This window comes from Notothenia rossii (assembly GCF_949606895.1).
Source record: "Notothenia rossii genome assembly, chromosome: 6".
In the NCBI taxonomy this organism is placed as follows: domain Eukaryota; kingdom Metazoa; phylum Chordata; class Actinopteri; order Perciformes; family Nototheniidae; genus Notothenia; species Notothenia rossii.
In genome coordinates, this window is record NC_136909.1 from 36,092,767 (window position 1) to 36,117,546 (window position 24,780).

Sequence of the window (24,780 nt, forward strand, 5' to 3'; positions counted from 1 at the left end):
AAGTCTTTACTTTGGAAAAGTATAAAGTTCAAACAAAAATCACTCCTGAGAGGCAAAACGTAGCAAAGCAAATTACAAACTAAATAAACTTGACTATGGTCACAAAGTACAATAATCTCTTGGCGAGACAAGCTGGCTCTCTAAATGGCACAAGGCACAAGACGAACTGAGACATGAGAGGGAGTGAGTATCTTTTTTTAACTGTTATTTCATTAAGGGGACTATAGTCAATGCATGGACGGAGGGTACCATCTTTCTTATCGACAAAGAAAAACCCAGCGGCCGCTGAGGAGGATGGTCTGATGAGTCCAGTCTTTAGAGAAGAGTCAATATAGGACTTCATAGCCTCCCTTTTCCGGTGCAGAGAGAGTAAGTCTCCTTTTAGGGATCTGAGAACCAGGCAACAGGTTAATGGGACAGTCATACGGTCGGTGGGGAGGTAGGGACATGGCCCTAGTTTTGTTAAAGGCTTCCTTTAAGTCCTGATAACACAAGGACACTTTAGTCAGGTCGGGATAATCTGAAATGGAGTCAGGCTTATGAGTGTGTTTGTCTTGTTCCTTTTCAGGTTCTGTGGAGAACCTAGGAAGGTCTGAACAGGTCAGCCTACAACCTGGGCCCCCGTCCTTAACCCTCCCTGATCGCCAGTCAATGATCGGATTATGTTTGATTAGCCATGGATAACCCAAAATCAAGGGGTGTAGTGCAGAGTCAAATAAATGGAATTTCATTTCCTCTATGTGTGTATTGTCAATGGTTATTTGGACAGGTTCAGATACATGGGTTATTTTAAATAATAACTTGCCATCTAAGGCACTGGCAGTAAAAGGGGAATTCAACGGAACAGTCTTGATGCATAGTCTCTTTGCCAAACTCCAGTCCATCAGACTATCGTCGGCACCTGCATCGACTAAGGCCCCCACAGTAATGTCTTGGTCACGCAATTGAATATTTACCATGGTCAATGAACGTGGAGGGAAATCAGTTGCAGAGAATTGGCTCACCAGCACCCTCCGTCTTGCCGATGAGCCTCTCCTTTTAATGGGCAAGAAGACACCACGTGACCCTGATGCCCACAGTAGTAACAGCTTCCTTGTTGGACTCGGCGCCGTCTTTCTTCGGAAGAGACCTTGGCTCTACTCAGCTGCATGGGTTCCTCCGGTGCAGCCGAGGGCGCTGGTTCCTTGGGCGAGGCTGAGGAAGGTGGACTGGAGCTCCATGGTTGTCGAAAGGCAGGTGAGCGCCCCATGTGGCTCGGAGGTCGTGCACTGGTTCTGATTCTCCTTCTGCCTTTCACGAAGCCTGTTATCAATGCGAATTGACATAGCAATGATGGAATCAAGATCTGTGGGTAGTTCATGGGGTGCCAACTGGTCCTTTATAGAGTCTTGTAGACCATTCATGAAGGCATAAATTAAAGCAGGGGTGTTCCACCCACTGTCTGCTGCTAGGGTACGAAAATCTATTGCATAGTCTGTCACTCTCTGTTGTCCCCGTTTGATCTGCATAATGACTCGTGAGGCTTCTCTGGAAGGTGATGAGTGATCAAACACACGGCTTAGGGTCTGGGTAAACATGTTCAGTGACTGACATATGGGCGAGTTTCTTGACCACTCGGCTGTAGCCCAAGCAGCGGCTCTACCAGACATGTGGGACAACATGAAAGCTACTTTAGCTTGGTCCGAAACAAAGGCAGCAGGGTTATGAGCAAAATGTAGTTCAAACTGTACCAGAAAGGGTCGACAGTTCCCAGAGTCCCCGGAAAACCTCTCCGGAGGAGCCAGACGAAGCGTCGATCCAGGTGGGGTGGTGTGATCTGAAACCACAGCAACAGACGGTGGACCTGGCATTGCTGGAGTAGGTGCAGAGGAACCGGCTTTGAGGTGTGAGAGAACTTGCTGCATTTGAAGTGCCAGGTGATTTACTTGGTTGGTTACAGCTGATTGGAATTCAACCTGACGATCCGTGAGGCCAATCATTCCTTGGTTGATGGAAGACAGCTGTTCAGCATGGAGGGTCAGCTTAGCTTCCTGCGCTAACACATCGGCCTTGAAGGAACCGGAGTCGGCTGAGTCCATTTTTTGGCCAGTTCGTTCTGTTAGGAACCTGAGAGGCAAAACGTAGCAAAGCAAATTACAAACTAAATAAACTTGACTATGGTCACAAAGTACAATAATCTCTTGGCGAGACAAGCTGGCTCTCTAAATGGCACAAGGCAAAAGACGAACTGGCACAGGACAAAGGGAGACAGGACTATTTATACATGAGGTAAGGGGGAACAGGTGGAAACAATCAGGGGCGGGGCAGACGCTGACGATGGCGGGAAAACACACAAAGGGAGGAAGTAAGGGGACCTGAAATGAGAGACAAGAGGTAAGTACAAAAATAAAACAGGAAGTGCAATGACATGACTAGACAGGTGAACAAAAAGACTTGACTAAACATAAATCTAACCTGGGCTATCAACTAAACGTGAAACAATAACATTAACCTGATTAACATGACATGAATAATTTAGCAGACATGACGGGATGTTACAGCGTCAGGCTCCTGATCAGCCTGTCGGTGTTCTTTTCCCCATAATGACCGCGTCGCTGCACATTATCCCTTACTTATTACATCATTTAGTTGAATACTCGATTCTGATTGTTCAATTCAGAACACGTGAGACATTGTTAATCCAGAACAGACAGACAGCTGTCAAGGATTTATTGACCGTTGTTAAGGACGCTCACATCTGCCCAAAGAAGTCCGTTCGATTTAACTGTGTACAGTTTGGCCGAAACTTCTAACTGACAAGACAAGAGCGACAAGAAAACAGTGGAGAAGTAACGGGCAGAAACCCTCCTTTTTACACAGCAGTCCAGACATAGACATCAGACGGTGACACATATTCAGTTGCCAGTTACTTTGGCATTAGGGCAGGGATATCTAGATACTTTCCAAGGTTTGACATAATGAATTGTGCTACTTTTAAAGCAAGCAACGATGTTTTCAAATCTGTAATCAAAAAGCTCCTCATAAACACTATCGAAGCAGTTCCTGCCGTTGCTACGTTAGTTCAAACAGTAACAACGGACTATTTTCCTTAGCGAATGCATGTCAATTTAAATCAATACAACTATTTTTTAAAACAATAAAATCATTTTCTAAATCCATAAAAGCATTTTAATTAATATTGGGAGTCATAACGTTACTTTGTTGAGCATGTGGCCATGTAATAAGCGGGATAATGTGCAGCGACTTCACAACACCTTCATGATGATAACAGTTGGATTGTTTTCTTACGTCTGTATACTTTAACGAATGTGTTCAGTTTCCTTAAATCAAAGGGGAAGGCTGTGTGATCAGTAACAGCAAAACAAACTGATTGGTCGATTCCTTTGTGCACTGTTCATGACCCAACAGGTTCATACATAATTCATGCACTCATACATCATTCATGTGTTCATAAATTCATAATTTATAATCATTATTATTTATGCTTTTTGAGCACATTGGGTGAAGTATTTACATTGTAACTCTACCTATGTTTCTATAAAGTGAAGATTTGTTTACCTACTTTTGATCAGCGTTATACTTTAACGATCTAGTACCATGGTAGCGCTTCGTGTCGGGCTCCGGATCAGCCTGTCGGTGTTCTTTTCCCCATAATGACCGCGTCGCTGCACATTATCCCTTAGATAAGTGTTACAATTATTTTTTATTTCAGTTTTCAATATACAAAGATACTTTTTTCAACGTTTTCTTCCATTTTCATTCAGCTTTATCCACAAAGCTAAAACATAGAAAGAAAACACAACATAAAATAATAGAAATGGAAACAAGCAAATGTAATTCGATAATATTAAATAAATTAAAGTTATTTTAAAAATGTATATACATATTTGTAATAATGGTCTATTATTATGGTTTATGATCTTGTTTAAGATTGCCTGAATATTTGTCTTTGAGCCGAGCAGACGTTACATGCGAAGATGTACACATTACATTTCATTTAGCTAATGCTTTTATCCAAAGCAACTTACACCATGCATATGGTATGTATCTGAAAAAACATCTTGTGTTTGGAGCTCGTAGACGAAAAATCCTGTGCTTTAAACAGAAAGATCAGGTTCAAAACAACATAATCTGTCAACATGACGTAGTTTCTTTGTTGTTACACTAATAGGCTGCAGCCTTCCGTGCGTTGGGGGCATGTGTTTGTGTGTCTGTTGACCACGAGGACACACTAGCTGTAGAAGCTAATTGCTAGTGGCACCAGGCAGGCCTTCCCCTAATGAACCATGTGCCTGAGGTAAATTCAATTTGGACAAGAGGACTCGCTGGTCACAGTGTTTTTCTGGAAAAAAAAGTGGGTCAAAGAGATTCAATTTATGAACACATGAATGATGTATGAGTGCATGAATTATATATGAACCTGTTGGGTCATGAACAGTACACAAAGGAATAGACCAACAATCAGTTTGTTTTGCTGTTACTGATCACACAGCCTTCCCCTTTGATTTAAGGAAACTGAACACATTCGTTAAAGTATACAGTCGTAAGAAAACAATCCAACTGCTATCATCATTTTCTTAAACTATGAAACATGCCTTAGTGTCCAACAAATACTTTATTTGTCTCATACTGCCTGTGCTGCAGCACCTCTTTTCACCCTCTGTCTGAAACCAGAGCCCAGTCTGCCCTGATTGGTTAGCTGGCTGGCTCTGTTGTGATTGGTCAACGGATAGAGATTCCCCGCCCCTTAGCCTTTCACGTACAATGTGTTGTGAGTGCTAGCCAATAGGAGCGTGAGTGTTACATAGTGATGTCGTTATGCATTTTCCAACTCAAATCAAGTAAGGGAAGTGGCTTGTACCCTACAGTTAATGTCTTTCATTGCTCCAATATATTTGCCAATATCCGGTATTTTGCAGACCAGAATCTGGATCCAGAATTGAGTAGACAATAAAACCTTATGGCTGCCTGATACTTTCTATTATATAATGGCTCTTAATTGCAGAAATAATGGACAACACTGAATACCCTGTTCATAATACATTCATAGAAATACAATCAAAGTGGCTTCTGTACTTTTTAAACTTTATTTATTGGGTATTATAACGGTAACAGAGCAACCTGATCTTCCTAGTACTGATTTCTCGGTCCAAAGGTCTTTGGGGCGAGACTAAAAATGCGTAAACACAGTGTCATTCATGAACAACTGATACTAAACCCCTGAATCCTTTATTCTCCCTCATAAAATCTAAAAGCATAGTCATCCTTCAGCAATCTAAGTATAATGTTGATTTTCACAACAAGAGCCTTTTTGCACTTGTGCTTCAGGCCCTCAGGTCTTAAGACTGCTCTATATCAGCCCTGGTTGGGAGTTACCTTTCGACGGCTGGGACTCGCACCGAGGCATCACAAGCTCTCAATTCCTCACTTTGGTCACAAGGTGGCTTTCCCCCCCGCCGGCCTGTCTGCTGTTCACTCAGACCAACATGCTGATGTTGGTATCATGTTGAAGCCGTTCATTTTAACATGTCTTCTTACAACATGTCAGACAACCCGCTGCTTGTTCAGGCGCCTCGGCGTTCAGCCTCATCATTCGGCCAGATGTGGCACCTTTTCACCTGTGACCTGGAAACTAAAAGCAAAAACAGACACGTAAACATAGCCCGTCTACCCTCCTCAGTGCTCACCATATGGTGACAAAAAAACAAACAGTGTCTGAAAGGTTGCTCTGTTTCCCATCGACAGAAGGCCTGGAAGGGGAAGACATCCTCACAGTAATCCCTCGGGTCCCCCATGGTCTTAATATAACAGGAGAGGCTTTGGTTTGATGTGGTACATCAGCAGACAGCTAAGTTTGGTTGTGACGCATACTGTTATAGAACCATTGCTTTCTGTGTTCACATGAAAAAGACACAGGAAGTTATGGATTAAATTACATTTTTAATACTTCATTTTAAACATGAAGCTCAAATTATTTTTTAAAGGGTCCCTCTTGTGCTCATTTTTAGGTTCATACTTTTTATGGTGTGCCTCTACTGTAACATGTTTCCATGCTTTAATGTTCAAAACGGTCTTTATTCTTCTCTGCTGCAGCACCTCTTTTCAGCCTCTGAATGAAACCAGAGCCCAGTCTGCTCTGATTGGTTAGCTGGCCGGGCCTGTTGTGATTAATCAACACCTTAGAGATGTCCCGCCCCTTATCAGATCACGTACAATGTGTTGGAGTGCTAACCAATAGAAGTGCAAGTGTAACATAGTGATGTCACTATGTTAAGGAAGTAAACAAAGGAGATGGGACAGAAAATGTCCGGTCTCAAGAATAAATTGTGCACATAATAATTGTAAAACTGTTGTTTTTTGTGATTATCAACATATCCCACAATAATGCCCGACACAACTTTCCAACAAAAGCTATACATTTTAACTCCCACCCAACTGCATTACAAATCCTCTAGCCCACCCATTTGACTGCAGAAGACATGTGTGTTACAATGTCTTAGCATTTGCATGGGTACAATTCTATGTGAGGGATGCCTGCACGCGAGGGTATCTGTGTGTGTTTCTTCGCACGTGGGTAGACGTGAACAGTCTTTGTTGGGATGGAGACCTGCTTGCTGCTCATTGGTTAACAGATGCGAAGGGGCGGAGCTCTGTAGGAGGAGAGTGAGAATTATAGGTACACTTTTGGGTTGAATTCATATCCACTATACAAAGATCCATGCATCAGTGAAAGCCATTGCAAGATCAAATCATTTTAGTTTACATCCGGTTAAAATCCCTAAAACTGATTTTAGTATAGGCAGACAGGAACTCCAAAAATTTGATTATTCCCATTCACCTCTTATCATTCATAAGTGTGGTGCAAACCAGCTTTCTGAATGTAATATCATTTAATGGCGTATAAATAATCTAATGCACATGCGGCAACAGTGCATGCGGCCTGTTGCTGTTGCTCCTGACAGATGTTTACTTTTTTTAATTGTTTGTTTTCATATTTTATCTTACTTGTTATTTTTATATTGGTTACTTTATTAGTTACTTATTAAGCTGATGTTCCCTCTCTTAACTGGTTTTAATGCACAATATCTATTAATATTTATTTATTGTATTCAAATACTGTCCAATGGTCAATGTGAAGTTAACCGTTGAGCGGCCCGACCAAGCAAGGAGGCAGAGGCAGAACGTTCAAATACAACCCGGTGTGGGCATTTATTCAAATCATGGACACATGATTCACAGCCTCAATTGCTGTCCACCTGAACACAGTCAGCAGCCACAAGGATCTCACACACACTACCTGTCCACTGACAGGGAAAACAGAGCCTCAATACACACACACACACACACACACACACACACACACACACACACACACACACACACACACACACACACACACACACACACACACACACACACACACACACACACACACACACACACACACACACACACACACACTAATCAGGCCAATAAGACACAGGTGGGGGGGGGGGAGGAGACAACACAGGGCACCAGGTGAACACAATCACCAGCCACAGACAAAACGGGAGGGGGAACACTTTCAAACCAAGGCCCATTCCCAAACCGCCCCCTACACCCTACCCCTCTGTTTGCGCGTTCACGCGGAGGGTCCGCCATATTGAGGGCTGTTCCAAAGCAACGAGTGTGGAGCGGTGTGAGGGGGAGTGGGCTATCAAGCCCTTAAACAGCAAGTCTGCAGCGGTGCTGATTTGAGACCGGTCTCTACCTGACCGGAGTCACGATGTGTGTGTCCGTCAGGAAACACGCTGTTTACAATTAGTTCCAGCAAACATCCACTGATAAACTGCGATGTTAACAACCTCATGATAACCTCATATATGTTTTTAACTTAGGATCATACCTGTGTTTAGTCTAGAAAAAGGTAAATGTGTGCATTTTATTATAAAGTTGTGTATATTTACAGACCGTTGCAAAAACTAAGAAGCTTATAAACATCAGGTTTAAAACTAAAAGAGCTTTGAAACACAATGAAAGATGTTTGGAGTTTTATTTGAGTTATTCATTTAAACTTTTTGTCTAAGAGATGCTGATTTGAAACCGTTGTTACATACAGTTACGGCATTCCCTGTTTTTGCCGGAGAGAGGGGAGGCCGTCTCAAAGCTTGCTGCTGTATTTACTCCCTCCATCCGACAGGAGGGAGCCTCGTTGAGCTGCGAGTGTGGCTACAGACGGAGTTCACTCCGTTAGGGAGGGGTAGGGTCGAGGGAGTGGTTTGGGATTGGGCCTAAACCACATGTGCAATATTACAAGGCCCGAAGCTGTCAGTCCACAGTGACGAAGTTACCTTCAACAAGACACAGGTGAGGGGGGAGGAGACAACACAGGGCACCAGGTGAACACAATCAACAACAATGAAGCTATACAACCCGTAACGGAGGCCGAGATCTATGGCCCCAGATATCACCTCCGTGACAGTCACCAAACCTAATTTCCCCCTGGGATTAATAGGTATTTATATTGTTGATTAATTGATAGCAATTTTAAGGACATTTCTCTTTTTTTTGTGGACTTATATTTTATTAGGTTACCCATGCAAATTAGGTAGTCAACATTAAGGGATTGAGCATTTGTTTTAGATTGGGTCATGTGTTTGAATGACCCATCCATCCACCCCATCCCCCTTAAACCAAGTCACCTGACTTCCAGAGCCATTGCTTTGAGAGTCTAACACTGAAGTGGCCTGAAATCGACAGCAAAAGATGAGAAATACAAAGTCTGAGTATGATTCAAATGCCATGCTGGCAATCTATAGTAGGCCTATACCATTTGATTTAAAGGATAACATCAGCCTTGTGTGTAACTAAACTACAGAAAATTAATGTGAGACGTTTTTTTAAGTTAATCTATCTTTGACGATAAACTGGTGACAATATGGCCCGCTATATATTGAAAAATCATATACCTGACAAGTATATATTTTGTCATTTGTCAAGTAAAAAGCTGTCCACTCTTGCTTAATTCAGTAAAAAATGTTTACTTGGATATTATATTATTATTTGTTGATTCCTTACTATGTTTGCAAATATTTTTTTTTATTCTGATGTAAGGACCTGCTTTACATTCAAATGCATTTGAAACGTTGGTAAAACGTTATTATGTAACCATCAGCAAATCAAAAAAATCCATCCCTACTGGGATATTGACTTCACCCAGATGGGTTTTCATTAATGAATGGTGTTTGTACAGTGGAAGTATATCAACAGTGTGGAGGGGTGAGGAAGAGAAGGAGTGTCAAAGAAAAAAGGGGGATAGAACAGAAAGGGTTTGAAAGTGTTCCCCCTCCCGTTTTGTCTGTGGCTGGTGATTGTGTTCACCTGGTGCCCTATGTTGTCTCCTCCCCCCCCACCTGTGTCTTATTGGCCTGATGTGTGTGTGTGTGTGTGTGTGTGTGTGTGTGTGTGTGTGTGTGTGTGTGTGTGTGTGTGTGTGTGTGTGTGTGTGTGTGTGTGTGTGTGTGTGTGTGTGTGTGTGTGTGTGTGTGTGTGTGTGTGTGTGTGTGTGTGGAAGCAGCAGCAGTGGCAGCGCTGCATCATCACTACTGCTACTACAGCAGAGAGGAGAGGCAGTTTACTGCCTGCCTCCCTGATCTATCTCTCTCTCTTATACAGACACACACACACACATTCATGCCATACACACAAACATACACAAGAAGTCAGCCAGCTGCCTCTGAGCCTCACTACCAGCCTCACAGAGGAGAGATCCCGGTGACATTATCCATCACTTCTGGATGTTCGCCTGCCTGCACTCTTCCTGCTGGCAGCGCTCTGAGTGTGTGTTCGTTCCCTGTTAGCGGTCCGCAGAAAAGGCTGCCACTTCCAGGTCTGACACTGCTTCTTTGGACTCTCTTGCTTTTGTTTGCTGAGACAGTCGTCACTGTCAACGTGAAGGAATTACAACATCACAGCTGCCTGGAATATCGGCATTATTTTTCCCTCCCTTTTTCCTTTGCAAAGAGAGGAAGTGGATCCCTGGATTTTTCCGGTGGCAGTGTGCCAGAGCAGAATGCTTACCTCAGGATTTGCAGTCTAGGGGTGGTGGGATGGGGGGGGGGCTATGATAAACAGCTGCGAGGCGAGGATGGTTAGCACTGCAGCATCAGACTGTTGTTCTACGTTGGGGTTTTTGTTTGCTTCTCGAGGCTCCACACATATATCACAACTTAAAGCAGAAGCAGTGGAACCTGGTTGCATTTTTCATACACAATGGATTACTGTTACTTTAAGGACGGGCCACTAAGGGAAGAAAGATCCTGATTTAGGGATAACAGGAGCACCGGATGAACAACTTCAAGATTGGAAAAGAGACTTTATGGACAGGTCAATGGCTACGTTGAGCTGAAACCGCCCCCCTTCTACTCCCTGCCCGCTCCAGTCCAAACATGAACTCTTCTTCTGATGCGAACCAAAGTGGTTCTCCCCCGTTCTGCCTGCTGGGCTCCGTGGGTTACTCCCGCAGCCTGGATACCTGCGTGCTGGAGGTGGTCATCATCCTTTTCCTCACTGTGCTCATCATTGCTGGCAACCTGGTGGTGATCTTCGTCTTCCACTGCGCCCCATTGCTGCACCACCACACCACCAGCCACTTCATCCAGACCATGGCGTACGCCGACCTGCTGGTGGGGGTCAGCTGCCTGGTGCCCTCGCTGTCCCTCCTCCACTACCTCCGAGGCCTGAATGAGGAGCTCACCTGCAAGGCCTTTGGCTACATGGTTTCTGTGCTGAAGAGCGTCTCCATGGCCTCGCTTGCGTGTATCAGCGTGGACCGCTACATCGCCATCACCCGTCCACTGTCTTACGCAACGTTGGTGACGCCATGCCGACTGAGAGTGTGCATCGTGCTGATCTGGGTTTACTCTGCTCTGATCTTCTTGCCATCCTTCTTTGGCTGGGGGAAGCCAGGATACCATGGGGACATATTTCAGTGGTGCGCAGACTCTTGGAAGACCAACCCAGGGTTCAGCACCTTCATCGCGGCGCTGCTCTACGCACCAGCAGCGCTCACCGTCTGCTTCACCTACGGGAGTATATTCCGGATATGCAGGCAGCACACAAGAGAGATCACCCAACGGCATGCCCGCTTCAGCTCGCAGGCGGAGGGCAATAAAGTCGAGCGGGGGGAGCGGTGTGAAGGGTGCCCGGACAAACGCTACGCCATGGTGCTGTTCCGCATCACCAGCGTCTTCTACGTGCTGTGGATGCCGTACATCCTTTACTTCCTCTTGGAGAGTGCTGGGCTGTATCACCATAAGGTGGCATCCTTCCTTACAACATGGTTGGCAATAAGCAACAGCTTCTGTAACTGTCTCATCTACAGCCTCTCAAACAGCGTCTTCCGGAAAGGTCTGGGCCGCCTCTTTAGCCCGTTGTTCCCCTCCTGTCTCGGCTGCATGGAGGCCAAAAAGGCGCCAGTTATTGGCCCCCGGGCAAACACCCGATGCAAAGTGTGAGCCCTGACACCTCTGGTTTTGGATTGTTCACTTTGGGGGCATCCACCCTCTGTGTGTGCTTTGTTCAGCTGCGTAGCATGACACAGGTGGACCCACAGTGAAATGTGCTGGGGACCCCCTGCATGGAGCACGGAGAGGTGCCTGTGCAGATGCCTGTTGGTTGTCTCCAAGGCTGATTTTGTGGTGGCTGTGAAGCTTTCACGAATGCTCTTCACTGTGATGCCGCTCTTTCACAGCTGCAAAGATCACAACCTGACAACACGGAGTAAAGAATTTTGATGTCGATGGAGGAAGGGGACAGTAGGAATAAGATTCATGTGTTTTACTTCAGATGATTTAATAAGCACTCCTGCCTGCAATAACAACTCCCAGATGCAAAAAAAGGAAAGCACAGCCCGACTTGTGTTGTGTGATCCGCTGAAATGCAAAAAAGAATCTCCAAACCTGACTAGAAAATACAATTGTCTTGGTTCTTTCAGGGTACATTACGCAATGCAAACACATTTTAGGACACTGATCTGTTTTCCTTAGGAAACACCAGATGCTAATGAGTTAATGAGTGTATGAAATACACCTTTCATCTGATAATCATATAATGTGTGTGAATCGGATGGACTTCAAGACTATTTCTCAATGAGAAGACAAAAGATTTATTTCAAATGTTAATCAAAAGGTTTTCTCTCTTTGAAGCTGGTTGTTTGTGAGAAGCTTCAAGTATGTTTACACAGTCTCGGGTTTCACATGAAATTGTTGATTCAAGAATTAGCTTTGCTTTCTTATGGTGGCTGCTGGTTTTCCTGCTGGCAGACAGTGGTGTGTCCTCTTCAGCATGACAATACATTAATTTATTAGGAGAGTTTTATTTGTTGGTTATTTGTTTGCGTTTCCTCCTCAGGTTTATCGGCCCTACTTTGTTAAGCCCCTGGGCTGTTTGCCTTGGATCTCCGCTGAAACAGAACATGACTCTTAAATCACAAGCCACGTAGCGTCTTAAGATAACCTCCTCCTGCCTCGTCGACTGTTGATGATCAATCAGCTTTCTGCGGGGATCCACATGGCCTCCATGCAAAGACTAACTCCATTGTTATCTGTAAACTTTATTATCTGCCCTCCAGCAGTGGATGGCTGTTCAGATGAGTGTAAAGTGAAACACAAGTTTAATCACAAGCTCGACCACGGAGGGCAAGAGGGTCAGAGCACTTTTTCTAAGAGCCAGTGACTGCTTGTGGCTTGGTCTAAATATACTTCGTAGTTTCAATATTCGAACAGTGGTTAACTGTAAAGAGGACCTCCGGGGTTACAAATGTGGATGTTTTTTAAGATAATTTATTTCTCACAGCTAAGATGTCTGACATTCTACCCCAGAGACTGAACCTGTTTTTTTTTTTGCAATGTTAATAAGTGTTTTTTACATACTGCAGGAAAATGTTTTATAAATTTAAAGTCACATTGAAATGTTTTTTCTGATAGCGTCTTGCTCTTGATTAAAACATAGTTGTGGAAAAAGAAGAGTAAAGAGAATCTTTTGGAGAATTGTTCAGGAAAACACTATATGGCTAAATGCACGGCCCAAACCACGTTTTTAAGGTTTGAGCTCCTAATATCCATTAGCAAAACACTTTTTCTAAAGGGATCTTACAACAGTTAATCAGAATCTATCATTACAAATAATATGCCATAGAAATGTACATTTTCAAAATTATTGGTAAATTGTAAAACTGAACCGAAAACCAAACCACAGTTTACAACACTGCTGTTGTAATGTACTGTTTACTTTATTTATTGGATTATTTAACAGGGAAGGTTCACATTGCTTAACCAGACATTTCTGAGAGACTGATAACAGTTTGTATGTTTAATTTTGTCACAGTTTCCCAGTCAGCTTGATCCTGTTAAATAGAGCTGCAACTAACCATTATTTTCCTTATGGATTCATCTGCTGTTTATTTTTCTTTAATAATAAATGTATCAAACGTAGGAAAAAGTGAAAAATGTCAATCACGGGTTGTCAAAGTTCAAGATGATTTTTGTTTATCTATTTTCTTGCTCGTCTGAAACCCAAAGTATTCCCTTTAAATTGAAAACAGCAAAACAAACAAAAAAAGATTCAAGATACAAAGTTTACCTTAATGTGTATTCAGTTTAACAGAGTATTTTTGATCCAGACATTTGGGATAATTGATGTGGTGTTATAAATGTGTATTATAACAAGGGTCATCACTTGAAAATTGAACGTACATTTTTTACCTCAGAAGCAAGTTCCTCATCAGTTACAGTAGAAGTTGATGTGAATGACCTGATCCTCAGCAGGTGAAGGTTGTCCAGTTCTAATTGACTTGTTTTATATCATTGAGAGCTTACAAGCAGTTTCTGTAGTGAGGATTTATAAATAAAGCAGGGCTTTAGGGCAGGGGTCAGAGTAGGGTCACGGTTCAGAGTTTAACAGTAGGACTTTTCCAGATCAACGGTCACACCAGCTGCTGCCAGGGGGATCAAACCTCCTAATGACCCCACTGTGCTGATGTTCTATTTATAAAGCATTTGTATATGCAATGGTATGTATTCAGCATCTGCTACAATGTAATTTCCTCTGACTTGTTTGATCCCTGCTTGATTGGTTGTGAAAAATGCTCCACTGATGGACCTTTCCTGCATGATTCTGGTTCTGAGAGTAACTTTACTCCATGTCTTTGGTTCCTAACTACTGTTGTGTACCACAGATGGCTTATTATGTTTTCTTATGAGAGAAAATCGTTCCTGTTCATGTCAGAAAACCCTCTAGCCTTCCTGTGATCTTCACCTGTTGCTGCCGTGAGGATAAAATGACACAAATATGCAAACAGCGAAAACACATAAACCAAGAGCCTAACCTTAAAAGGTCTCATTTAACCTAGCATTGTCAAAGTAAACACCTGAAATCTTTGCATTATCTTTATGACAGCAGTGGGAGTCAATGCAATGCAGCTTACTGGTGTTAACACAAACCACAATAAATTAAGAAAGCAATGTCTTAATGAAAGGGCTTTTATTATCTCAACACTGGTTAGGCTGTTTGCTACTCAGCGTGTGATCTGAGCAACTGCTGTAAATTATTGTATTAAGGTGCAAATGTAAGATTAAAATGATTGTTCTGATTCTGTGTTTTGGATTCATTTGGGACTTAATATGTTTGCAGTTGGGATGGCTGTACGTGTGTGTTTGTATTTCCCCTCATTTTACAATAAACAAATCCTGTTGGATTAGGAGAAGATTTAGGTTTACGGTTGTAGTCCGAGTACTGATTATTCACATGCGTGAAGGGTTTGGTTTCATGCAGGTAAACAGTCCCTTTGGAGAGCAAATGTATGGTGGCCGACAGGGGCAAATCAAAGTCAAAGTCAGTCTACTTTATTGTCAATCTCAACATATGTTTGTACACACAGAAAGATCGAAATACTGTTTCCCACAGTCCCGAGGTCTAAAATAACACATTAAAAAACAAGAGCACTCAATAATTAATGCGTTACAACAACAACTGTCCATGCAATGCTTTGAGTAAACCTTGCGTGTGTTTCATCTAGTTGGTGAATTTTTTCTGTGTTGTCAAGTTTGTGCAGATGTTTCTTCATTTGCATGAGTTTTGGCATATTAGTTTGGTTTTTTTTGCATCATTTTCGATAGTGCAAAGCATTTCTCCTAATGGAAGTGTTTTGAGCCGCTGTAGCGTGTTTGCATTGGACAGCCACCGTACAAAGATCAGAAAGTGATATCTGAATCCATTGGCTATCGTTTGAAAACCAATAACTTTTCATTATCTGTAAATTAGCTTGTAAACCGGGACAACATCTGTTCCACCAAAAGCACTCAAATATTCACTTGGTCCAAATAATTATCAGACATATTCATATATAATTCACATTTCATTGAAAGAACACTAAATAATTCCTTCTCAGGACTCTACAGAGCAGATTTGGCAAAAACAAACAATATAAACAAAACATTTTATAAATATAAATATATAGCAATATAAATTTAGCTTAGTGTCAGAAAAATAAAAGAAGTGCATTGTAAATTATACTTTTCATGTGTAATTATTTTAGTTTGGGCTCTTGCATATCAATTTTTGGATTACAAGTAAGGTTTAAATATTCCCCTGTTGTTGTACAGTTTTTAAAGCAGAAGCCGAGAAGGGGGACTCGGGCGGACGGACCGGGGGCAAAGCAGAGGCCGAGAAGGGGGACTCAGGCGGACGGCCCGGGGGCAAGGTAGAGGCAAAGAAGGGGGACTCGTGCGGACGGCCTTTGGGAACAGCAACAGAGCAGGGAATTCCGCGGTGGGGAAACTCAGAGAGCCGAAGACAGGGGTGAAGGCCTCGTCGGGGTAACTTAGGGGGGCGGAGTCGAGGGAGAAGGCAGCGGCTGGGAAAATCAGGGGTCCGGGCTCGAGGGTGAAGGCATCGGCTGGGAAAGTCATGGGGCTGGGCTCGAGGGCAAAGGCCTCGGCTGGCGAACTCAGGGGGTCGGGCTCAAGGGCGAAGGCCGCGGCTGGGGAACTCAGGGGGCCGGGCTCAAGGACGGGCAAGAAGGCGGCGACGGGACAGCTCCGGAGGACGGGCAGGGAGACGGCGTAGGCCGCGATGGGGCACCTCCGGGGTCAGCTAGATCGCCGGAGCAGGAGCACAGGGATCGGGAGCACTGGGAGCTGGAAATAGCGGAACCCCCGGTCGTACAGGAACCGGTGTCGGCCGGACAGGAAACGGAGCCGTCGGGACAGGTGCAGACGGAACCCAAGGGCTGGTGTTGACTGGACCCCAGACGGAACAAGGGCTGGTGTCGACGGGACCGCCGTCGGAACAGGACAAGGTGTCGGTGGGAGAGGCATCAGCAGGACCCCCAACAGAACTGGACATGGTGTAGGCGGGACCCCCGGCGGGTTATGATCTGGTGGCAGCGGGACCTCTGACTGAACAGGATTCGGAGCTGGCTGGACCTCCGACGGAACAGGTGTTGGTAGGACCCCCGGCGGAGCAGGTGTCGGGGGACCCCCAACAGGTCAGGGCACGGAGTTGGCAGGACTCCCAGCGGAACCCCCAATGAAACAGGACAAGGAGTTGGCAGGACCCCGGCGAGACAGGTGACGGCGGGACCACCAACAGGACAGGACACGGAGTTGGTAGGACCCTCAGCGGAACCCCCAACGAAACAGGACAAGGAATTGGCAGGACCCCCGGCAATACAGGTGACGGCAGGACCCCCAACGGAACAGGACATGGGGTTGGCAGGACCCCCGGCAGAACAGTAGTCGGCGGGATCCCCAACAGGACAGGACAGGAGTTGGCAAGACCCTCAGCGGAACCCCCAACTAAACAGGACAAGGAGTTGGCAGGACTCCCGACAAAACAGCAGTCAGCGGAACCCCCAACGAGACAGGACATGGGGTTGGGACTAGAGAAGGGAAATGAGAAGGGATTTTAGAAAGGACTTGGAAAAGGACTTGGAAAGGGACTTGGAAAGGGACTTGAGTAAGGACTTGAGAAGGGACTAGAGTAGGGACTAGAGTAGGGACTTGAGTAGGGACTAGAGAAGGGACTTGAGAAGGGACTTGAGTAGGGACTTGAGTAGGGACTAGAGATGGGACTAGAGAGGGGACTTGAGAAGGGACTTGGGAAGGGACTTGGGAAGGGACTAGAGAAGGGACTTGAGAAGGGAGTTGAGAAGGGAATTGAGTAGGGACTTGAGCAGGGACTAGAGGAGGGACCATGGCTGCTGGGGCCGGAATCAGGGCCTGAACCATGGCTTCTGGGGATGGGACCATGGCTGCTGGGGCCTGGACCATTGCTGCTGGGGCCGGTACTGGAGCCGGAACCATTGCTTCTGGGGCTGGGACCATGGCTGCTGGGGCCGGGACCATGGCTGCTGGGGCATGGGCTGGCATCCTGGCCTTGCGTTTCCTTCCATGCTGCCTTGAAGCCTTGTGGAGGCTCAGAGGTCCTCCAAAGGCCAAACAAGACCCAGCGAAAGGGTCCTTGAAAGGAGCCTTGTTGGGAACTGTGGCAGGCAGGGGGCTAGCATGCCAGGGGCTAGCAGGCTGGGAAACAGGTTTGACCTCAAAGCTACCGGAAAAGTCCTCCACCCACTCGGGTAGTAACTCCCTTAACCAGGGTCTTGAGGTTACTTCCTGGCGTGCCATAGAGATAATAGTTGCCTCTCTTCTCTACTGGAGGCATATCGACAGTCATTTTTTAGGCACATTCAATTGTACGTCACCAGATAGGCTATCTGCTGGGTCCATTTTTGGTGAGATCCTTCTGTCAGAGTTGAGCGAAGCAGGCAGGACACACAGATTTAACAGGAAATACCTTTATTTAAAGGCTACAAGAAAAATACAGAGCCCTTCCCCGTGAACACAGTCAAAAACAAACAAGGATCTCACAAAGACTAACAGACAACGCAGAACCTAAATGCACACAGGACTAATGAAACAAACAAGACAGAGGTGAGGAAGGACGAGAAAACACAGGGGCACAAGGTGAACACAATCAGGTAATCAGGTAGGAGGGAACAGGTAGGAGGGAACACACAGACAGGAAACCAAAGACAAATCTAGACAAGACAAAACACAACAAAGACAGATCGTGACAATAGGGCATCTTTAACTGATATTAAATGCTGCTGTTAGTGGGCCTTGATTCAGATTTCTTTAACCTGTTAAGCCCGAGAGACCCCGGTACCGGGGCACTGCCGCAACATCTTACAAGAAACAGTGTCTGAGGGCATGTTCATTTGATAAACTATGAATGTTTTATATCCATGTAACGGGAAGAAACTCATCTAACTGATCATTATTTTATTTTTTTCAAAATAAAACCCAAAATGCTAACGCTGAGCCTCTGAATTAGTAACGAGCGAAAAATGCTAACAGATGACTGCACCGAAATTCACTCACAAAACCTTATTATTTATCTTTGCACATCCAACAACACATCGTTTCACATTGTGAAGTGACACAGAATCGAAGGGTACCCTCATTATCATTCAATTATAAGAAATTGCAACTTTATAAACAAAAACAGACATCAAAACATGTGGCGCTAGGTAGCTAAAAATGCTAACATGGCTCACCTGTGTCGTAGTCTGGTCAAACGTGGTCTTCAACTGCATTAAAACGATAAAAACGCTGCTGAAGTTAATCCATAGGTTAATCCAATGTGTCTGTGTCCCTTTGAAATTATTTCTGATAATCCATGAGCAATAAACCTGCTTTTCGGTTTCCAGATCTCAGAGCTAGAGACAGCTTCACTCTCATGCAAAACTGGGTGCGCGAAGACCACACCTTTTTGTTTTACCATGTGTGTGAGTGGGGAGATCCCCCTTCGATTCTATTGGCTCTAACGGTCAGAAAGAGATGTCAATCACCAAAATCGACCAATGGGTTCCAGAGAAACGGTAAAACCCCCAGTCCCACCAAAATCACCTCAGAGGTGGAGTTTTTTTGGCTAAACCTCTCTAAAAAGTCAAATGTCACTTGTTTTTGTCAAGGGGTGAACACTGAGGCATGAACTCAATTGCACGACTCAAAACTCAGACTCAGATAGCGTTTCAAAATAAAGACTTTACTGGAATTTTGCACAGTAATAAAATAAGGAAAACAAAATACGCTTTCGAGGAAAACTAGAATCGTGATCTATAGCATAGGTCCGTGAAAGGTCCGTGAGGTAAGCCGATACGTAGGTCTTCGAGAGACAACGAACTGACAATTAACAGGAGGGAGCTAACACAATATATACACAGGTAAAGGGGACACAGTTGGAAACAATCAGGGCGGGGGAAATAATCAAGGACGCAGGAGACAGAAAGGGGCGGGGAGCGTGGAGGCCTGAAATGAGAGGAAGAAATAATTAAGGGCATAGACATAAAGCACAAGACAAAGGGACATGACAACTCTAACATAAAGAATAAACTTTCACTATAAGTTTCTTGGACATGACAGTACCCCCCCTTCTAGGGACGGCTCCTGACGGCCCAGGCTCCTCTGAGTTGAGGCGGTCAAAATCCTCAATGAGGTTTTTGTCTACGATGAAGCGGGAAGGAATCCATTGCCGCTCCTCAGGACCATAACCCTTCCAGTCAACCAGTAACTGTCGCCCTCTACCCCTTTTCCGACTAGCCAATAGTGACTTGACCGTGTAAACCGGACCTCCATCGATCATCCGGGGGGGCGGGGGGGGTTTGACGGTGGGAACCATAGCGCTCTCCTTCAACGGTTTTAATTTCCCTACATGGAAGGTGGGATGTACCTTCATGGCCCTGGGAAGCCGTAGTCTCACTGAGACTGGGTTTATGACCTTGGTGATGGGAAAAGGACCCACAAACCGGGGAGCCAGTTTTCGGGAGAGTACGTGGAGGGGAAGGTCTCGTGTAGAGAGCCAGACTTTTTGGCCTGGCTGGTATACAGGGGCTGGTCGGCGTTTTCGGTCTGCTGCTCTTTTAACCAGTTGCGCATTCCTGCAGAGTATCTTCCTAGCCGCAGCCCACACGCGCCAACAACGCCTGACCAGAGCGTGGGCAGACGGGACCGTGACCTCCCTCTCCGTGGCTGGGAACAGTGGCGGCTGGTAGCCATAAACACAGTGAAACGGGGACAGGCCCGTGGCAGAAGTAGGGAGGATGTTGTGTGCATACTCAACCCAGGTGAGGTGCTTGCTCCAGGAGGATGGATTCTGGGACACCAGGCAGCGCAGGCAGGTCTCCAGTTCTTGATTTAGGCGCTCTGTCTGGCCGTTAGACTCCGGATGGTATCCAGACGAGAGACTGACCGTGGCACCGATGAGGCTGCAGAACTCCTTCCAGAAGCGTGACACAAACTGGGGGCCCCGGTCGGAGACAATATCCTTAGGGAAACCATGAAGCCGAAACACATTCTGCATCATGACCTCCGCCGTTTCCTTAGCTGAGGGCATCTTGGGCAGAGCAATGAAATGTGTCATCTTGGAAAATCTGTCCACTACCGTGAGAACTGTGGTTTTACCTCCAGAGAGGGGCAGGCCAGTGACGAAGTCCATGGAGATCTCTGACCAGGGCCTGTTGGGAATAGGGAGTGGTTGTAATAGTCCTATTCGCGACCTGGAAGAGGTCTTGTTTCGAGCGCAGATAGAGCACGCCTCCACATACTCCTTCACCTCCTTCTCCATGGATGTCCACCAGAAACGTTGTTTAATAATGAACATAGTTCTCTTGACTCCGGGGTGACAGGTGAGCAGCGAAGTGTGAGCCCAGTGGATCACCTGTGGTCGCTCGGCCTCCTGAACAAAAATCCGGTTAGGCGGGCAACCCCTTGGTGCAGGAGCTCCAGCATTGGCACGTATTACCTCCTTCTCTACTGGCCAAGTCAGCGCTCCTACCACCCGGTTCAATGGGATGATGGGTTCCGGCTCCTTGGCTGCAGGCACAGGGTCAAACAGACGGGACAGAGCGTCAGGCTTGACATTCTGAGACCCCGGCCTGTAGGAAAGAACAAAGTCAAAACGGTTGAAAAACAAGGTCCACCTAGCCTGGCGGGAGTTCAGTCTTTTTGCCTTTCTTATGTACTCCAGGTTCTTTTGATCGGTCCAGACCACAAAAGGATGCTCGGCTCCCTCCAACCAATGCCTCCACTCTTCCAACGCTAACTTCACTGCCAGCAACTCCCGGTTTCCCACGTCATAATTTCTCTCTGCCGGAGAGAGCTTCCTGGACAGGAAAGCGCAGGGGTGAAGTTTGTTGTCCTTCTGTTGTTGCTGGGAGAGGACCGCTCCCACCCCCTCGTTGGAGGCATCCACTTCCACCACGAAATGGCGAGTGGGATCCGGCATGGTAAGTATGGGGGCAGTGGTGAACATCTTTTTCAGCCGAGAAAAAGCCTCCTCAGCCTGAGGAGACCACACAAAAGGCACCTGAGGGGATGTGAGGACATGAAGAGGGGCTGCAATAGCGCTGAAGCTCCGCACAAAACGTCTGTAAAAATTAGCAAAGCCTAAAAACTGCTGCACTTTCTTGCGAGAGTCAGGGGTAGGCCAACAGGCTACTGCGCTAACTTTTTCTGGGTCCATCCTAACCTGACCTGGGGAAATGATGAAGCCCAAAAAAGTGACTGTTTCTACATGAAATTCACACTTTTCAGCTTTGACAAACAACTTATTTTGGAGCAGTTTCTGTAGAACCAGGCGGACATGTTCGTTGTGGGTGTGAAGGTCAGGGGAGTAGATCAGAATGTCGTCCAGATAAACAAAAACGAAACGGTTCAGAAACTCCCTCAACACGTCGTTGATCATAGCCTGGAAGACTGCAGGAAACGGCATGACCAGGTATTCATAATGTCCTGAAGGGGTGTTAAAACCCGTCTTCCATTCATCGCCCTCCCTGATCCTGACCAAATGATAGGCGTTACGCAGGTCTAACTTGGTGAAAACCTTGGCTTCCTGAAGCTGCTCGAAAGCGGACGAGATGAGAGGGAGGGGATACCGGTTTTTAACCGTAATGTCATTGAGAGGTGAGTAGTCAATACAGGGCCTAAGAGCCCCATCCTTTTTGCCCACGAAAAAAACCCTGCACCTGCTGGGGATGAGGAATGACAAATAAGCCCTGTTTTGAGGGAGGCATCAATATAGTCCTTCATGGCCTCTTTCTCAGGTCCTGAAATTGCATAAAGTCGACCCTTAGGAATGGGAGACCCGGCAATCAAGTCGATAGCACAGTCATAGGAGCGGTGAGGAGGAAGAGCCAGAGCTTTGGACTTACTAAAAACTTCACTAAGGTCGTGGTAGCAGGAAGGAACTGAAAGTACATCCGGAAGATATATTTTTGGGACTGTATCCTGCCTAACACTCCCAGTGTTACATCTCCTGTCAATCTCTGCTACCTGCTTAAAACAGTGATCAATGCAATTCTTTCCCCACCCCTCCACCCTCCCAGATTGCCAATCTATGTGAGGGTTATGAAGTTTCAACCAGGGAAACCCCAAAATGAGTGGATGTTGGGCTGAGTTAAATAAGTTAAAAGACATTGTCTCGTGGTGGTTATCATTACATCTTACTTCCAAAGGCTCTGTTTGGTGAGTCACTTTAAACAACAGCCGCCCATCGAGAGCACTCGTTTCAAGAGGCTGGGGTAGAGGTTTAGTTTTTATGTCCCATTTTTTAACTAAACCCCAATCCATAAGACTTTCGTCCGCCCCTGAGTCAATGAGAACACCATGAGTAACTACATTGTCTCTGATTTTTACCTGGATCCGGGTCAGGGTGCGAGGAGGAAAGTCAGAGGAAGAGATCCGGCTCACCAACGTACTCCTCTTTATTGGTGAGCCTCCTCTTTTACCGGACAAGCCACTTGTGGGTGTCCGCGCTGCCCGCAGTAGAAACAGAGACCCTCCTTGAATCGACGCTGACGTTCTGCCAGCGACAGCTTGGCGCGGCCCAACTGAATTGGCTCCTCCACGGAGCCAGGGGGCGCTGTTGTCCGGAACGCAGGTGGTGAGGGGTGACGGAGCCTCCAAGAAGAAGTAATATCAAGCGGCGAGCGTCTCCTCTGGAGAGGCGGATCAACCGCATCCTTGGATTTATTCCTTCTCCTCTCCGTCAAACGATTGTCTATCCTTATAGCCATGGATATGACAGAGTCCAAGTCAGCGGGCAGATCGAGAGGCGCCAGCTGGTCTTGTAAAGAATCCGAGAGACCGCTGATGAAAGCGTCAAACAATGCAGCGGAGTTCCAGCCGCTGTCGGCTGCCTTAGTCCGGAACTCGATGGCGTAGTCAGCCACACTCCGCTGATGTTGTCGCAGCTTGATCAGAGCCCGAGCTGCTTCCCTGCCCGGCGTGGTTTGATCGAAGTTCTTCCTCATAGTGTCTATGAAGTTTTCCAGAGACCCGCAGATAGGCGAGCCTCGGGACCATTCTGCCGTGGCCCACGCTGCTGCTCGACTGGAGAGATGAGAGATCATAAAAGCCACTTTGGAATTGTCCGTGGGAAAAGCAGCCGGTTGGTGGTGATAGTGTAACTCACACTGCACGATGAACGGCCGGCAGCCTTCTGAGTCTCCGGAGTACTTTTCGGGTGGAGCCAGACGCATGGAAGCACTGTGCGGCTCAGTAACCCGGTTGGGATCGAATCCGGTCACCGCTGGAACCGGAGGAGTCGTAGGAGGAGAAACAGCCTACAGGTGAGTGAGCACACGCTGAACCTCTGCTGCCAGTAGATTCACTTGGGTCGTCACCGATGTTTGTAGTTCCCTCTGGCTGCTGGTTAGATTCTGCACTCCCTGCTGCATGGTGGCCATATGCTCCTCTTGTTGCCCAAGACGTTGGCCCTGAGAGCGGATAGCGTTCTTAATCTGATCTGAGTCGGCTGAGTTCCTTTTGATGGTCAGTTCGTACTGTCAAGGGGTGAACACTGAGGCATGAACTCAATTGCACGACTCAAAACTCAGACTCAGATAGCGTTTCAAAATAAAGACTTTACTGGAATTTTGCACAGTAATAAAATAAGGAAAACAAAACACTCTTTCGAGGAAAACTAGAATCGTGATCTATAGCATAGGTCCGTGAAAGGTCCGTGAAAGGTCCGTGAGGTAAGCCGATACGTAGGTCTTCGAGAGACAACGAACTGACAATTAACAGGAGGGAGCTAACACAATATATACACAGGTAAAGGGGACACAGTTGGAAACAATCAGGGCGGGGAAAATAATCAAACACGCAGGAGACAGAAAGGGGCGGGGAGCGTGGAGGCCTGAAATGAGAGGAAGAAATAATTAAGGGTATAGACATAAAGCACAAGACAAAGGGACATGACAACTCTAACATAAAGAATAAACTTTCACTATAAGTTTCTTGGACATGACAGTTTTGCATCAATCTTGATACAGGGTACTTATTATATGTTGTACTTTGGATTCCTAAAGCTTTTAGTCTACCTTACCATCATCCAAGGGTAGTTTTCACTATAAGTAAAAAAGAATTTTTGGACGGACACTATAATTTACAGTTTTTCACTATGTTCAATCTGAATTTTCTTTAAAATAAAAAAACATCTATATTGTTCTGACTCTTCTACATCCAACTCACAGGTTTATCATTACTTTGAGGAAAAAGATTATTAATTTAACCCTTTTAGAAAGGAAGATATGGTCATTTGTTCTGGGAATGTCATTTTCGAGCCTGAGACCTGAAAAACAGGCTCAGGGCTAAACTGGTTAAACCTCAAAACAAAGATTCAGAACAGAAAAGACGCATTACTGTACATTGGTTTTGTTCACTTACTTGAGCACAAAAA

At 45.7% G+C, this 24,780-nt stretch overlaps 1 protein-coding gene and 1 long non-coding RNA gene across 2 annotated transcripts; both read left to right on the forward strand.

The window, feature by feature from the left end:
- The first annotated feature begins 8,336 nt into the window (after nt 1–8,336).
- On the forward strand, nt 8,337–14,629 carry LOC307044152. The gene is made up of 2 exons (XR_013809542.1): nt 8,337–8,494; nt 12,391–14,629. It is a non-coding gene; the product is annotated as an uncharacterized lncRNA (long non-coding RNA).
- On the forward strand, nt 9,592–14,629 carry LOC307044151 (putative G-protein coupled receptor 21). The gene has a single exon (XM_079689225.1). The coding sequence runs from the start codon at nt 10,428–10,430 to the stop codon at nt 11,493–11,495; it is 1,068 nt and encodes a 355-aa protein (XP_079545351.1). The 5' UTR covers nt 9,592–10,427; the 3' UTR covers nt 11,496–14,629.
- Nucleotides 14,630–24,780: the final 10,151 nt, after the last annotated feature.

Bases quoted from the DNA above. Each gene is read 5' to 3' on its own strand.
- LOC307044151 (XM_079689225.1), top strand. From the start codon at position 10,428: ATGAACTCTTCTTCTGATGCGAACCAAAGTGGTTCTCCCCCGTTCTGC.